Source organism: Sander vitreus, chromosome 2 (genome assembly GCF_031162955.1).
Source record: "Sander vitreus isolate 19-12246 chromosome 2, sanVit1, whole genome shotgun sequence".
NCBI lineage: Eukaryota > Metazoa > Chordata > Actinopteri > Perciformes > Percidae > Sander > Sander vitreus.
The window spans coordinates 891,898-909,157 of NC_135856.1; the positions used below are offsets into that span (position 1 = coordinate 891,898).

General features: G+C 45.2%; 1 protein-coding gene across 1 annotated transcript in view; it reads left to right on the plus strand.

The window, feature by feature from the left end:
- LOC144531602 (nidogen-1-like) overlaps nt 1–14,788 on the plus strand; it is a 51,987-nt gene extending 37,199 nt beyond the window's left edge. The window contains 7 exon segments of the mRNA XM_078271844.1: nt 954–1,126; nt 3,099–3,225; nt 4,691–4,862; nt 6,055–6,212; nt 8,081–8,204; nt 9,312–9,424; nt 13,625–14,788. Coding sequence (XP_078127970.1) covers nt 954–1,126; nt 3,099–3,225; nt 4,691–4,862; nt 6,055–6,212; nt 8,081–8,204; nt 9,312–9,424; nt 13,625–13,746 — 989 coding nt within the window. The 3' untranslated portion in view covers nt 13,747–14,788.
- The last annotated feature ends 2,472 nt before the right edge of the window (nt 14,789–17,260 follow it).

Sequence of the window (17,260 nt, forward strand, 5' to 3'; positions counted from 1 at the left end):
TTTACGGCTTACAGCCACGTTGCTGTGGTTACTGCACACAAACCAAACCAGCCGACAGTTCGCGTTATCAACCAGCATCACGAAGAGATTCAGAGATTTTTTTTGTGTGTGTTCGATAGTTGAAAAACAAACATCAGCAGAAAACTGTAAACTTAACTGTGTTTAAAATGTAACTGTCCTAGTTTGATAGTGCTGCCTTTTTATATTTAATCTAATGTTTCATATGTTGGAAATGATTTTCTGTCATTTGTTTAACATTCAACAAGCAGTTTGTTGTGTTTCAGCAGCAGAAAGGCAGAACGTTAACGCATGTCGTGCAGCTCTAACAATTTCTCTGTGCATTCATTTATCACTCACTCCTGCACTATGTTTCTGCATCCAAAATGTGGCTTTCTTTCGACCAAACGGTCAATTAAGAGTTACGTGGATGGTTCCCTACATCAAAATAAACACAATAAATGATCAGTTCACGACTTATTCAATTTTATAGCGTTTGAAAAAATAATGGTAAAAGAACGATGAAAAACGTGACAAAAATGTGGGAAAAAACAACAAAAACTTCAAATAAAGTGCAGAAGAAATCGACAAAAACGTCGGAAAAAGTGACAAAAAACGTCGTGACATTTTCAAAAATGCGACAAAAGTGTAGAATAAAGACTACCAAAAAGAAAAATGTTCTCGGTCGACAGGAAGACAACACAAGGGTTATACTACTTACGTTGATGATGCCGTACTTTATTTGTGTTCACAATGTTGCATTTTTACAATCCATAGTTTTAGCATCCCAATCTTTTTAACCCAATCTTACTTTACACAGGTATGTTCTAGCTCTTTTTCTTACTGGTATATTTACCGTGAATGTGACTGGGAGCAGCTGCAGCTGAACTATCTCCCTGATGTGATCAATAGAGGATTCTGATTCTGGACCAATGAACGCTCCCCTCTCTCTGCAGGTATCGACCATGCGGTCACACCGGCTCCGGTGGGTCCGACCCCGCGGCCCGATGTCCACCCCGTCGCGCCGGGAACACACCTGCTGTTCGCTCAGAGCGGGAAGATCGAACACGTCCCTCTGGACGGATACGACATCAGGAAGGAGGAAGCCAAACCTCTGCTGCACATCCCCGTAAGATTTCACTTCACTCTTCAGGCCAGTTCATGCTTCTGCTTCTGCGTTAAATCCACGTACGTAGCTACGTGGAGATACCGACCCTACGCCGCAGCCTGACGTGCACCTCTCCAGAAATGTAACTACACGTCGCTGCGACGCAGTCCGCTCGCCCGTGGCTTGGTAGCGTTGCGGTCCGGGGTAGGTTCGTGTCTCCCCGTACCTACAGTACACATGTAGCCAGATTTTACGCAGAAGTATAAATCAAGCTTCACGGTGCGTTTTTTTGACGGCAGGGATCGCCCAGCTGACGAGCGAAGAAAACAGGCTCCGCCCTCCTACAACCGCGATGGCTGCACCTGTTTGGACGAACTCTGCGGGGGGCTTTCACGTCTGCCTCATTTAGTTGTGTTGAATCTCACTCGAGTTGGTTTTCCCCCTCCGTGCCGTTCCTTTGGGTTAGTTTGAACGCAGCAATCGGACTCGGACCCGCACCAAATGCGGACCAAAACAAGCGTCCAAACTTCAAACAAGAAAAAACCCTTTGTGAGGCCGTTCTGGACTCTCGAACTGAGCCAAACGCTTACGTCAGCATGCTAACATGCTGCTCCCGCTAGTTAACATTACACCTGGTTATTTCACAACTATTAAATAAAACGGCAACTATTTTGATAATCCGTTCATCGGTTTGAGTCATTTTTAATGAAAAAAAAAAAAGTCAAACTGAATTTGACATTTGAGGACGTCATCTCGGGCTTTTTGGGAAACACTGATCCACATTATAGGGACCAGACAACTCATCCATTCATCCAGAAGATAATCCATGATGACAACAATGGTTATTTACAACCCTAGAGTAAATGCTGAGAGAAACTCCAGCCGGCTGAGCTCCTTGTAGAAGTGAGAACCAGCCCAAACATCTCGTCTTGTGAGAGTTTTTCGGGTGACGACATTCTGTCTTTATGTCCAACAGCCTAGACACACAGAGTGTCAGTGTTTGTCATGAATGTAGTCAAACCACTTCTGAGCGTTCCTGTCGGCCGGGAAACAATCCTCCAGTTGTGCTGTAACAGATGTGTAGCATCAGAATGCTTTCCTTCTCTTCTCTGAAGCCCGCACGTTGTAATGTGCTGAGCACAAAGCTCTCCGTCAGCGTCGGCGTCTTCCAGTCCCGACCGGGCGCTGACGCTCATTCTGTCACTGCGACAAAAGACTCTTTCAGAATCAAAGTGCTCCTGAATGCAGCGCTGGAAGAAGTATTCAGATCCTTTACTGCAGTCAAAGTACTAACACCACACTGTAAAAATGCTCTGTTACAAGTACAAGTCCTGCAGTGAAAACATAACTTCAGTGAAAGTCTGTAAGTATCATCAGGAGAATGTACTTAAAGTATTAAGCTGGACTTGTAGGCCGTTATATTGTTGGCTAGTTTAATTTAGAATAAAACATCAGATATTATAAACTACATGTGTTTAGTGAGCAGTAATCTTAATGTGTAAAGTAACTAGTAACTAAAGTAACTAGTAACTAAAGCTGTAACAGATGAATGTAGCGGAGTAACTAAAGTAACTAGTGACTAAAGTAACTAGTAACTAAAGCTGGAACAGATGAATGTAGCGGAGTAACTAAAGTAACTAGTAACTAAAGCTGGAACAGATGAATGTAGTGGAGTAACTAAAGTAACTAGTAACTAAAGCTGGAACAGATGAATGTAGCGGAGTAACTAAAGTAACTAGTAACTAAAGCTGTAACAGATGAATGTAGTGGAGTAACTAAAGTAACTAGTAACTAAAGCTGGAACAGATGAATGTAGTGGAGTAAAAAGTACAATATTTCTCTCTGAAATGTAGCGGAGTAGAAGTAGAAAGTGGCATGAAAAGAAAAGACTCAAGTAAAGTACAAGTACCTCAACATTTTGTACTTAAGTACAAGTACTGGAGTAAATGTACTTTCCACCTCTGGCTGAATAAAAGTGTGTGCTTCGTGTCAGGACCGGGTGGTGATCGCCGTGGCTTACGACTGCGTGGAGAAGATGGTCTACTGGACCGACATCACGGGGCCGGCCATCAGCAGAGCCAGTCTGAGTGGAGGAGACATTATCCCCGTCATCACCACAGGTACAACGTACAGCACAGGAGACACATAGGAGACATAGGAGACACACATAGGAGACAGTCATAGGAGACATAGGAGACATTATCCCCGTCATCACCACAGGTACAACGTACAGCACAGCAGACACATAGGAGACACACATAGGAGACATAGGAGACAGACATGGGAGACATAGGAGACAGACATGGGAGACATAGGAGACATTATCCCCATCATCACTACAGGTACAACGTACAGCACAGGAGACACATAGGAGACATAGGAGACACACATAGGAGACAGACATGGGAGACATTATCCCCATCATCACCACAGGTACAACGTACAGCACAGGAGACACATAGGAGACATAGGAGACACACATAGGAGACAGTCATAGGAGACATAGGAGACATTATCCCCATCATCACTACAGGTACAACGTACAGCACAGCAGACACATAGGAGACAGACATAGGAGACACACATAGGAGACAGTCATAGGAGACATAGGAGACATTATCCCCATCATCACTACAGGTACAACGTACAGCACAGCAGACACATAGGAGACACACATAGGAGACATAGGAGACAGACATGGGAGACATAGGAGACATCCCCATCATCACTACAGGTACAACGTACAGCACAGCAGACACATAGGAGACAGACATGGGAGACATAGGAGACATTATCCCCATCATCACTACAGGTACAACGTACAGCACAGCAGACACATAGGAGACACACATAGGAGACATAGGAGACACACATAGGAGACATAGGAGACACACATAGGAGACATTATCCCCATCATCACTACAGGTACAACGTACAGCACAGCAGACACATAGGAGACAGACATGGGAGACATAGGAAATAGACAGGAGACGGACATAGGAGACGTAGCAAGTAGGCACTTCAGACTCCGACCCTTGGTTCCATCCTCAGTCTGGGCTGACCTTTTGGTGTGAAGTATGCATGATCTTCCAGACTTTTTTCGACAGACTATACTATGACTTTTTTTTCAAAGCCAGGGCAGGGCTTGATTCCAGCTGGAGGACCAGCTGCTGTTCTCTTATACCATGACACTGCACGTTTAACAATAACAAAACATAACTGATTTATATGAGTTATTCATACAGTATACTGTGTGTATTTGTGCGTTTGTGAATTTCCAATAATAATACAATCCTGAGTGTGATTACTTTTCCAAATATTCTCACTACTTCACCTTCTTCTTACGGACTTAAGCTAGCAATCCAGTTTAGCTTTAGCAATTTAGCTTTTCAGCACTCACAAGCATTTTTTTGTGTGCAGGAAATGCATTTTCTAGTTAATGTTCATCTTTTGTTATCAGAATTGTTTGTCGTTTTACTCTGTAGCACTTTGGGATTGCTTTTATACAATGAAAGGTGCTGCACAAATAAAATGTATTGTTATTATTACGTTTTTATAAACTGTGTCTGTCCCTGGCGTGCTCAGAGCTGCAGAGTCCTGAAGGCATCGCCATCGACCACGTGGCGCGCCTCCTCTTCTGGACCGACTCCATGCGTGACACGGTGGAGGTTTCCAAACTGGACGGCAGCCAGCGGCGAGTCCTGTTCGACACGGACCTCATCAACCCGCGACCCATCGTCACCAACCCGGCGTACGGGTGAGTCCTTCAATCACAGCGTTCACAGGTTTCAAAGCAACGTTTTCTCTTTGAGTTGGTGGGAAAATGCTGCTTGAACCAAGCGGCAACTTCAGGGTCTGAAAAGTAAAGCCAAAGCTGAAGCTGCTTAAAGCTGCGTTCCCTCTAACTTCCAGCAGGGGGCGACTCCACTGGCTATATATATATATATATATATATATATATATATATATATATCAATATATATATATATATATATACAAACTGCAAGTCTTAGGCACATTTGACCAATATATAGCACCCACTGTGGTGTTTCAATCATTAAGTGTAATTATTTCAACTAATGTTAGCTAACGTGCTAGCTAGGTAGCTACACTCAATCATAACATGATGTCGTAACTTTCACCACTGCTCATTTCATAAAGGGCCCCGACAACAAAACGTGTCTTTGTTTACGTTGTATAACGTGCTGTTGGATTGCATTTGATTTTGCCATTTTGTCTGCGATCGGACGCGATTGTGGGAAAAGGATAGCTCGCTAGTGCGCTACCGTTGGCTACGCTAGCTAACACCGGCAGTCAGAAACAAACATCTATGATCCAGTGTCTTTTTTGATAATCTACACGTTTTCTTGCCATGGCCTTTCTAAAATAAGCCGTGGTAAAATATACTATAATCCGTTCAAGGAGTTGATAAGCAGACAGCAAAGCTAGCTAGTTGGTCATTTGTCAAATGTAGCACAAGTAGACATATATATATGTGTATATATATATGTGTATATATGTATATATATTTCACAGCCACCTCCGTCAGATCGTTTATAGATCTGGACGTTTCTGCACTTGAAGGCAGCTTCATTTCCTGGAAAAGGGAGAAATTAAAGGGACGGAGGGACTGAGGAAACAGTCAGCTGTCCCGCAAACTCCTGGCCAGTTCAGAGCTTGCGTTTGGTGTTTTAAAACATTCTCGTGGCAGAGATAGAGGCAGTGGTGTTTCCTGTTTCCTGTATGGGACTCTCACACCACCTCAAAACATACCGACAAGACAACTTTTTGCCGCCAGCCCGCTGCAGTTTTTTCGGTCCCCCCCCCCCCAGGTTAACGTACTACCCCCATAAAAACGAATGGCAAGACCTGCGTTTCCGCCATATCGTCTGCGGCCGACGCCGGCTGTGTGAACACACGTTAACTGGCGTTTGTCCCGTTTGCTGTAGGCGGCTGTACTGGGCTGACTGGAACAGAGACGGTCCCAAGATTGAGATGTCCAACATGGACGGGACGGACCGGACCGTGCTGGTGAAAGACGACCTGGGGCTCCCCAACGGCCTGACCTTTGACTTGGAAGACCAGCAGCTGTGCTGGGCCGACGCAGGTGAGACACACCTGAACAACAACTACACAACCAACAAGTATTGTGTTCTAGGACCTAAATCATTTTAAACAGGTCGTAGTTTTCCTACGTCCATGCAGCGCCTCTAATGCTCCTATTTTTATTATCCCGTGGTGTTGTAGTTCAAATATAAATTCCCTGTATTACGACTACAAATGAGACCAACATGTATGACCAACAGGATGTAACGTTAGTGTCCCTTCTCTGTCCTCTCTCACACAAAGAGTAAAAATCTGTTTTAGCCTGATGTCTCTGTCCCAGTTGTTCACCCTCAAAGGGAGAGAGAGAGCGGATGAATGTGTGCTTGAGTTCAGTAGAGCAGACGGCTCTGCCAAGTCGTGTAATTACGACCTTATGACTTTTCATAAACAGCTGAAGGAATTTATGTACAGCTGAACTCTACATAAATAAATGGGCTTCCCAGACAAATGGAGCACAAGCAGTCCAAACCTCAGGATAATACAATAAGAGAGTATTGCCAAGGTTAAAAAGTCTGATAGCAGACGGAATGAAGGACTTTGAATAGCAGTTTGTTTCCGTGGCTGGTGTGAACTGTGGATAGTTCAATTTTATTTATAGTATCAAATCATAACAAGAGTTATCTCAGGACACTGTACAGACAGAGGAGGTCTAGACCACACTATATAGTTTACAAAGCCCCAACAATTCCAGTAATTCCCCCAACAGCGAGCATTTAGTGCAACAGTGGCGAGGAGAAACTTCCTTTTAGGGAGAAACCTGGGACAGACCCGGACTCTTGGTAGGTGGTGTCTGACGGTGCTGGTTGGGGGGGTGATGAACAGCGGCAATAATAGTCACAATAAAGATAGTGGAACTATGACTACAAATAGTAGTTGTAGTAGTTCATAGTGTAGCAGGGCACTGCAGGGTGTTACAGGGCACTGTAGGGCGTAGCAGGGTGTAGCAGGGCCGTAGCAGGGCACTGCAGAGCGTAGCAGGGCACAGCAGAGCATAACAAGGCGTAGCAGGGCACAGCAGAGCATAGCAGAGCATAGCAGGGCGTAGCAGGGCACAGCAGACCATAGCAGGGCACAGCAGAGCATAGCAGGGTGTAGCAGGGCACAGCAGAGCATAGCAGGGTGTAGCAGGGCACGGCAGAGCATAGCAGGGCACAGCAGAGCATAGCAGGGCACTGCAGAGCGTAGCAAGATGTAGCAGGGCACTGCAGAGCGTAGCAGGGCACTGCAGAGCGTAGCAAGATGTAGCAGGGCACTGCAGAGCGTAGCAGGGCACTGTAGGGCGTAGCAGGGCATAGCAGGGCACTGCAGAGCGTAGCAGGGTGTAGCAGGGCATAGCAGGGCACTGCAGTACGTAACAGGATGTAGCAGGGCACTGCAGGACGTAGCAGGACGTAGCACGGTGTAGCAGGGCACTGCAGAGCATAGCAGGGCGGGGAGCAGGACCACAGCAGCAGCTGCAACCATGATTTAGGTGCCACCCTAATCCAAGGAAAACTGCTGGGCGAAAAAAACATAAGGACTCCGGGACAGGACATGGGCATGTTGGTCAATAACTTGTTTGGCTTTTACCAAATAAAACACAACGCTCTGCTGAACTCTGATTAGTTTTGGAGCAGACCCTCACGGTGCTGTTTAGGCTCATCACACACAGACACACACAGACCATCGGACCAGCAGATAAATGAGAAGGTTACACTAAAAGACTTTTGATAAATGACCAAGATGCAGAACATTTTGTTAGACACAAAGGATTTTAACTTCCGCAGTGAGTAGATTCTCTGCTGACCACGCTGTTAGTCCAGGTTTATTCTGCTTCATGTGCTCCTCACTATGGCTGAATGACGGATCGTTTGATTGATGGCTGTGCAGGAACTCGTAAGGTGGAGTGTATGGATCCTCACCGCAGGCTGAGGAGGAAGATCGTGGAAGGGATCCAGTATCCGTTCGCTCTCGTCTCCTTTGGAAGGAAGCTTTATTACACCGACTGGAGGAGGTAACACACTCACAGCAGCTGTCTCACAGCAGCAGCAGCAGTCAGAGAGGCAGCCAAGGGTTAGGAAGAGGGTTGAGAGGGGTCCAGTTTCACAGAAAGTTTGATGGAATGATTATTTTGAGATCATTTGTTTTTAATCCAGGGTTTACGTGTGCGTCTAGTGAGGCGGCATTAAATGCAACACACTGCTAGCTCACCTGGTAGCTCAGCTGGTTGAGCGTGCGCCCTGTGTTAGTCGTTAGTCGGCCAGATATCGGGACCATCTGAGTGGCCAAAGCTTACAATACTAAATTGTTTAAAGCATGTGTGTCTAACTCGAGGCCTGTGGGCTAAATCCGGCCCCTCGCAGATTTTGATCCGGCCCGCATGTCAATCTAGGTTCTCAATAAACTTTGGCCCGCACGGTTTTTAGTCACTTTTTCCAACGTTTTTTTTTCTGATGCTTTTGTTGCTTTTGCGACCTTTTTTCTATGATGTCTAAGGAACTTTTTTTCTGTATTTTTTGGGGCTTTACGGTGAGAAGACTATATGAGACATGCAATAATACAGTCAAAGATATTTGACTTTTCTCTTGTCTAAAAGTCATTAAACTAAACGTGCGTGCGGCTCTGGATGGGATTCTGGTTCTTCCAGTGTGGTCCGTAGTGAAACTGAGTTTGACCCCCCTGATTTAGTCTTCCGCCCCGCAGCCCTTTGCTGCACGTCACCCCCCCTCCTCTCTTTCCTGTCTACAGCTGCACAATCGAATACAGGCCACAAAAGCCCCAAAAACTAATCGTAACAAAGTGCAAGTATTCTGTAAAGTTGTAGTGAAACGGACCCTTGGAAGAAGTTGACAGACAGAATGAATGAAATCCCCTGCGTGTATTAATCCCCCCCCAGAGACCTTACAGAGTCGGACCATGTGGCCGTCTCAGAGTCTGAGTGGACGTTAGGTAAACATCAGCGCTGCTCTGTAAACGCTGCTATTTCCAGCTCCGTTGTTTGACTGCAGCTGTCCCATTACGGCGTGTTTAACAGCGCCGTTAACCAGACTGTGTAACATCTCTGTGTGGTCCGGGCTCAACCAACGGCTTGTTTTGTGGTGGGGGGGGTTTCTCTTTGCAGGGAGGCGGTGGTCGCTGTGGACCGTCACTCGGAGAAGGAGACGGAGGAGTTTCTGCCACAGAAGCGCTCTCGGCTGTACGGCATCACCACGACGCCGACGCAGTGTCCACAAGGTACGGCTACGCTGCCGTTAACAAGCTACACAGCCGCTGCAAGGAGGGATCCATTAACCGTTAACTCCTGTTGTCCTCCCATGTCATAACATGTTTTGAACACATTTTTGTAGCATTTTTCAACGTTTCTGTAGCATTTTTCAACGTTTTTGTAGCATTTTTCAACGTTTTTGTAGCATTTTTCCCCACTACCACCAGTATACACTTGGTACCACTATTTTTAAACTCATTTTTGGATTTTATAGTCAATAAGCCTCATGTATCCTTTATGATATTTTATCCTTTTATTTTTTTAAATGCATAGTGATGCATATTATGACTGATAGTTAAGATCAGGGGATGTTTATGGATAACCACAGACTGTCAGAGTTGCGTCAACACCCAAAAGTCAACGGCAGTATTGAACTGATCCTTACTTGTACGTGTGAAGAGTTCTGTGTTACTTTTGGGCAGTTTGGTTGAAAGAAACCCAACTTTCTGATGTAGGAGCCGAGGAGGACAGGAGGGTTAACTATTAATCTGCAACTATTTAGATTAATCAGTTTGAGTCATTTTTTTATGGAAAAAGAAGCTTCCCGAGCTCAGAATCCAACCCGGCTGCTCCGTGCATCAACAGCACTGACAGTTACGGCACTTCTATCTGTGGCCGTGTTGCTACGCCGTTTTTATGCACAAAACAACAGCCTGATGCGATGTTATCAACTGGTATTGCTAACCATGGCTAACCTGGCGAGAGCTAACCCCGCAATGAAAATCTGGCTTATTTAAATGGAACTCGGTGTGACGTCATTCCCAGGAACGCACTATATAACTCAGGCTACATTTACTCTGCTACGTTTTGGTTTATAAAGGAATATCTTCTGCTACGTTCCCCCCTCTCATTCCCCCTGCTCTGGAGTTCCCCCCTCTCATTCCCCCTGCTCTGGTGTTCCCCCCTCTCATTCCCCCTGCTCTGGCGTTTCCCCCTCTCATTCCTCCTGCTCTGGCGTTCCCCCCTCTCATTCCCCCTGCTCTGGCGTTTCCCCCTCTCATTCCCCCTGCTCTGGTGTTTCCTCCTCTCATTCCCCCTGCTCTGGAGTTTCCCCCCCCTCTCATTCCCCCTGCTCTGGTGTCCCCCCCTCTCATTCCCCCTGCTCTGGTGTCCCCCTCTCATTCCTCCTGCTCTGGCGTTTCCCCCTGCTCTGGTGTTCCCCCCCTCTCATTCCCCCTGCTCTGGTGTGTCCCCCCTCTCATTCCCCCTGCTCTGGCGTTTCCCCTCTCATTCCCCCTGCTCTGGTGTCCCCCTCTCATTCCTCCTGCTCTGGTGTTTCCCCCTCTCATTCCCCCTGCTCTGGCGTTTCCGAGCCCCTAAACCGGAGACATTAGGAAGCACTTTGACCTTTGGCAACGCCGACACCGACGCCAACGTTTCTCCTCCTGATTGGGTCTTATCGGTCACGACGTCTCGTGACCGATAACAGCAGCAGTGGGCGGAGTCTCCACGCTGCCTCCTGTTTATGCCCAGTATACCAGGATGTTGATGAGATATGAGGTTTGGGCGTGTTAGTTTAAACAGACGAAAACACTCGGTGCACTGAGATCACTTTTGGCTCAAAACTAAAACGCTTAAAAACCGAAACGCAGCGGTGGAGATGTGGCCTGAGAGCAGCTCTGATGAGAGCAGTGTAATGCACAGAGAGTACAGCTGTCCTCTGTGACCGGAGTAACTGATTCCAGATGTATATAACATGTGGGGGGATATAAGCGTGGGAACTGTGGGTGAAGTGACCTCAGGGCGGAAGCCAGCTGTGGACGTGAAGACTCACAGCTGGCTCCGAGCCCCCAACTATTCAGCAGGCAGAGCCCGAGCGTCCACCTGCTGGACTCTCTGCAACACTGACGGCTTTCAACCAGCCAACGACGGACTGTTGATCCGCTTCCTAAAGCCACAGCCTTGCTGAACATTTTCTGTTTTACTTGACAACATGTTTTCATGATCACTTCCCTCTGTAATGTTGTTACAGTCTGTCCGATTTGTTAAAGGGTAACTGATGTGAGCAACATAGTTTTAAAAACTGGTCCAGTATTAAGCGAGAGAAACAAGCTGCAATGTAACGTTAAACTTTCAATTTGGTCCACTAAAAGTTGTGTTGTTGCTGCTGACAGACTCAGATTATTATTCTGAGTGTCTGACAACATTATGAAAGGATCCCTACAGAGATAGACCTTTTAGTTAAAGAGGAAGATCCTTTTAGTTTAACATGAAACAGCCCCAAAATCACCATCACCAAACCCACCAGACTCCATGTAAATAATCAGGACTTTTATCATCGTAAAACACACTTCATTCAAAGTGGACAGAAACTAAATAAAACTACCAAAAGCCGTCTTGGTTCATCTTTCCACTGTTCCAACAATCACCACTCTGGTTTGGTTGAAATAAACCCTTAATTCACCCATTTACATGTGGAGATATGCTGGCTCTATACACGCTAAAAGTCCTGATTATTTACATGGAGTCTGGTGGAGATATGCTGGCTCTATACACGCTAAAAGTCCTGATTATTTACATGGAGTCTGGTGGAGATATGCTGGCTCTATACACGCTAAAAGTCCTGATTATTTACATGGAGTCTGGTGGAAATATGCTGGCTCTATACACGCTAAAAGTCCTGATTATTTACATGGAGTCTGGTGGGTTTGGTGATGGTGATTTTGGGGCTGTTTCATGTTAAACTAAAAGGATCTTCCTCTTTAACTAAAAGGTCTATCTCTGGAGGGATCCTTTCATAACTGAACATTTGTCCTGCAGGGTTACATTACAGCCCGGTTCACGGCTGCCAGTTGCAGCGTTCATCACTCAATACTGGACCCGTTCCAAATATTTTTGTTCACATTTTGTAACTAAGACACAAAAACATGGGAAAAGGAAGGCATTAGTTTCAGATAAAACCCGTGCCGAAGCGGAAAAGCTGCTGTTACAAATCTCCAAACTCTGCTCTGGCTTTGCTTCCAGCGAGCTCCGAGTCTCCCCAGATGTCAAAGTCAAACGTCCCACAGTAGAACCTAAATAATACTATTGGTCGAGTATGTCACATATACATCGGTCCTATGTTTTTTAAGATACTATACTAGGACTTTTGTTGATGAAAGCAGTGATGTTCTTTCCTTTGCACCCAGATTTGAACGTCTATGCGTCGTCATTGAATGCCTTGGAGGCTCACTGTTATTCACACTGGAAAATAATGTTGATTGCTGCCAATTACTTATGAAAATAGTCCAAATGAATACATTATCGGGTACTTGCAGCCCGGCATTAACCCCTCTGAGGCATTTTCACACATCTTCTTAAGCTGACCTTTTCAGGGTGTTTGCATATAACTGATCCCCGTATCAAAATGATCAGAACACACTCAGCTTCCTGTTTGGTGACGCCCAGATCTGTCTCAGAGCGACGTGTGAAGACATCATTTGTCCTAAAGCTGAAACGTTGATGTTCGCTTTTTGAAATTCCTCAAATCTGTGTGTGTGTGTGTGTGTGTGTGTGTGTCTGTGTGTGTGTGTGTGTGTGTGTGTGTGTGTCTGTGTGTGTGTGTGTGTGTGTGTGTGTCTGTGTGTGTGTGTGTGTGTGTGTGTGTGTGTGTGTGTGTGTGTGTGTGTGTGTGTGTGTGTGTGTGTGTCTGTGTGTGTGTGTGTGTGTGTGTGTGTGTGTGTGTGTGTGTGCGTGCGTGTGTGTGTGTGTGTTGTACGTATTGTTTCGGGGCTTGAAATGAGTTTACCAAAGTCTTAGGTTTTATATATATATGATTAAAATAGTAAATAAATGTCTGAAATGAAATGTTATAACATATGTCATTTTAAACGGGCATTTTGTCCGACATGGTTTGGACGCACCGGACCGCCTTTTTGTCCTCAGAGGGTTGATGACTTCCTAACATTGTCCCCTTCTCTCTCTCTCTGTCTCTCTCTCTCTCTCTCTCTCTCTCTCTCTCTCTCTCTGTCTCTCTCTCTCTCTGTCTCTGTCTCTCTCTCTCTCTCTCTGTCTCTCTCTCTCTCTCTCTCTCTGTCTCTCTCTCTCTGTCTCTCTCTCTCTGTCTCTCTCTCTCTGTCTCTCTCTCTCTGTCTCTCTCTCTCTCTCTGTCTCTGTCTCTCTCTCTGTCTCTGTCTCTCTCTCTCTCTCTCTCTCTCTCTCTCTCTCTCTCTGTCTCTCTCTCTGTCTAGTTTACAACTACTGCTCGGACAACGGCGGCTGCTCTCACCTGTGTCTGCCGCGGCTCGGCGGCTTCTCCTGCCGCTGCCCGGCCGGCACCGACGGCGCCCGCTGCGTGGAGCCGACCCCGTGACGTGTGCAGAGCGACGACGACGCCGCTGCTGCCCCTGGGGAACCAAAAACTACACACACTTAACCCTTACGTTGTCTTCCCGTCGACCAATGCGACTTCTACTTTTTCTGGGTCCAAATTGAAATGCAAAGTTGTTTTTTCTATGTTCTTTTATAAACTCAATGACATTAGTGACATAACCATTTCTTTTACTTGTGGAGAGAACCATCCGTGTTACTTTTGCCCCCCGAGGACAACAGGAGCGTTAAGTCAAGTTCCTACTTGAATTGAACATTTGTACGATCGTTGTAAGAGTTCTTACGTGGGTTTGTTTCGGGCCCTGGGAAGCTGTTTCTAACGATGTCATACTTGAGGAGATAATGATCTGTTTCTGATCGGTGTTTGTTCTTCAACACGGAGTCCGATTACAAAGGGACTCTAAACCTAAAGTACAGGGAGCTTTTTTAAAGGCAGCAGGTGAACTAAAAAAAAACGCTTTTATTGATACCAGATAATCAACTGATACCGTACTGGACGTGTGTTTTTATATCGTATTTCTTATATATGTGGTCTGAAAGATAACTGCGAGAAACAATCAGATATTAACTCTTGTCTTTTTGGGATGATCAAATACTCGAGGGAAGGACTCTAAGGGCCTTGAAAAGGTTTCTGACAAAACCTTAAAGGACAAATCCGGCGCAAAATGGACCTAGGGGTTAATAACGTGTGTGTGTACTGAGTCGACCGTTCTCTGGGACGTTTTCATGCTAATTGAATGCGTCTGTAGCTTTAAACAAGCTAGCGCAGACCGCTGGTTAGCTGCTAACGCTAGCTTTCGGGTCAGAGGGTTAACCTCTATTTCTACACCACTAACAAGGCTCAAAATATCACCACACTTCCACGGTGGCATCATGAGGTCCCTCCATGTTAACACAAGCAGTGAGAACGTTGTAGGCGTACAAAGACGTGTTTATTACAAAGACATTAGCGGTCGTGTTTACATGCGGGCGCCATCTTGGGAAACAGTCACGACCAGACGAACCACGAACGCCTACAACGTTCTCACTGCTTGTGTTAACATGGAGGGACCTCATGATGCCACCGTGGAAGTGTGGTGATATTTTGAGCCTTGTTAGTGGTGTAGAAATAGAGGTTAACCCTCTGACCCGTAGAGCTAGCGTTAGCAGCTAACCAGCGGTCTGCGCTAGCTTGTTTAAAGCTACAGACGCATTCAATTAGCATGAAAACGTCCCAGAGAACGGTCGACTCGGTACACACACACGTTATTAACCCCTAGGTCCATTTTGTCCTTTAAACTCACCTGAAAGAAAGATTATCTGACTGAGAAATCTTATTTTATATTTTATATGATATATATCAAACTGTAATTAGATATAAAACTGTCAGAGACGTGTTCTTCTTGTTTCACTTGTAATAAGGTGACTAACAGACACACTCGAGATAAAGCTTAAGAAAATGTTTAAATTAAACTAGAAGTTGTTCGTTGGTCAAATAAAACTACCAATCTGAACATTATTCTATATTTTAGCAATCCTATATGAGAAAATAACATTTCTTTCCCCTAAAACTGACATGTTTGCTCAGTGTTTTTGGATGTCCATCACCACTACGGTCCTCTTGTTTGTGCTACTACTCACAGTGTATTTTTTATATGAACTTGTAAATAATTTCCTGATATGCAGACGACATTCTCGGATGTTTTTAACGGTGCTGATGTTTCCTGAGATCTACCTGATGACGATGATGATTACTGTGAAGATGTGTGCAGACCGAGGTGTTTGTACTTCTCATGTGAGCATCGTTTCGTTTTGTGTTTTTTTTTTGTTTTTGTTTTTTTACAATGAAGACTTGAGCAGTGATCATTTAGTTTCAGTCGCTGATACGAGTCTGTGTTTTCATCCAAAATAAAAAAGGAAAGACAACTAAAAACCTGTTTCTTTTTTTAAAAGACTCATCATATAAACCCGACGTTGAGACAAGAGATGTTCTGATGCCGATACCAGTATCTGACAAGTCCCGATAACGCCTAAAATGCTGGTATCGGTATCCAGTGGTGGGGAGTAACGGAGTACATGTACCGGCGTGACGTATTCAGAATACAAACTATGAGTAACTGTACTCCGTTACAGTTACAATTTAAATAGCTGGTATTTAGATTACAGTTACATTGCTGAAATCAATGGATTACATGACGATACCTCTGGTTCACGGGTTTATTCACTCTCGCAACGCCACGTATTTCCCAGAAGCCCCAATATGAAAACGAAAAATGAGCTATTGATCACTGATAGAGGTAGAGATGGAGCAACAGAGCCAGGGCAGGAATGGTTCCTATCTGGGAAATACAAACAGCGTTTCACATTAAAGAAAGAGAAGGGAGAAGGAAATATAACGGGGCAGCCTCTGCTGCCAGCAACCAGCCTCCTTTCAGCGTCCAGATTCCTCCACCTCCAACCTGAAGAAGCATCTTAAAGTATTTGTAGCCCAGCGTAGTCGTCTGCTGTAGTGTTACTGCTCACCTTGCTGTTTTATAGCTGACGTGTGACTTTACATTCTCCTACGTGCTGATTAACTAGACCCAGAGCCGTTGAAAGACTCGCTCCGTTTGACATGTTAGCTAACGTTAGCTAAGATTAGCTCGTGGTAGCTTAGACTGCGGTTAGAGTTTTGTAGTTTGCAGTTCAGGACTACAAATACAACAACCTATCTGCTTGTTCAGGTCCACATTCAGCCAGTTGGACCAGAAGAACACACCAGAACAGGCCTGTTTAGTGAGCTGGATGTGATGGCTGCATTCCTACTTATAACATGCAGTTCAATGTGGAAGTACTCCAAGTATTCAGAATACGTTACTCAGATTGAGTAACGTAACGGAATACGTTACAAATTACATTTTTGGGCATGTACTCTGTACTCTGTAACGGAATACGTTTTGAAAGTATCCTTCCCAACACTGTCGGTATCAGAGAGTACTGGAGTTTATGCACTGATCTGATGTATTTTCACCACCTTCTACCCGTGAAAGCGTCCTGCAACGGCAGTCAAACCCGTAACTTACTCCCCGTGAACTGGTACCAGATCGTTGTACTCCCAGTTACAGTTTTTGATGTCACACACAAAAAAGCGACCCCTGTTGTCACCCCACAACAATGGCGCCTCCTGTTGATGCTGTACAGACGCCGGTGATTAACGGAGAGAAATAGAAATAAATAGGCAACGTAAAGTAATTCCGCACATTGTAATCAAAACAATACACATACGATTGTGTACTACTACAGGTTATGTTTATTAAATGAAGCTCAAAATATGTCACAGACTAGAAATCGCTAGTATCAGCTAGCGCCAGCTAACGTCAACGTTAGGTATCCGCTAGCTAACGTTAGGTAACGCTAGCTAGAAGGGTTTGTCGTGACTTTGCCTGGAGCGCTACAGTCGTGAGTCGTGACTTTAAGTCGTAACTTACAGGCTAAAAGTTGTGTCTGGAACGCATCATTAGCCCGGAAGAAAATCTACT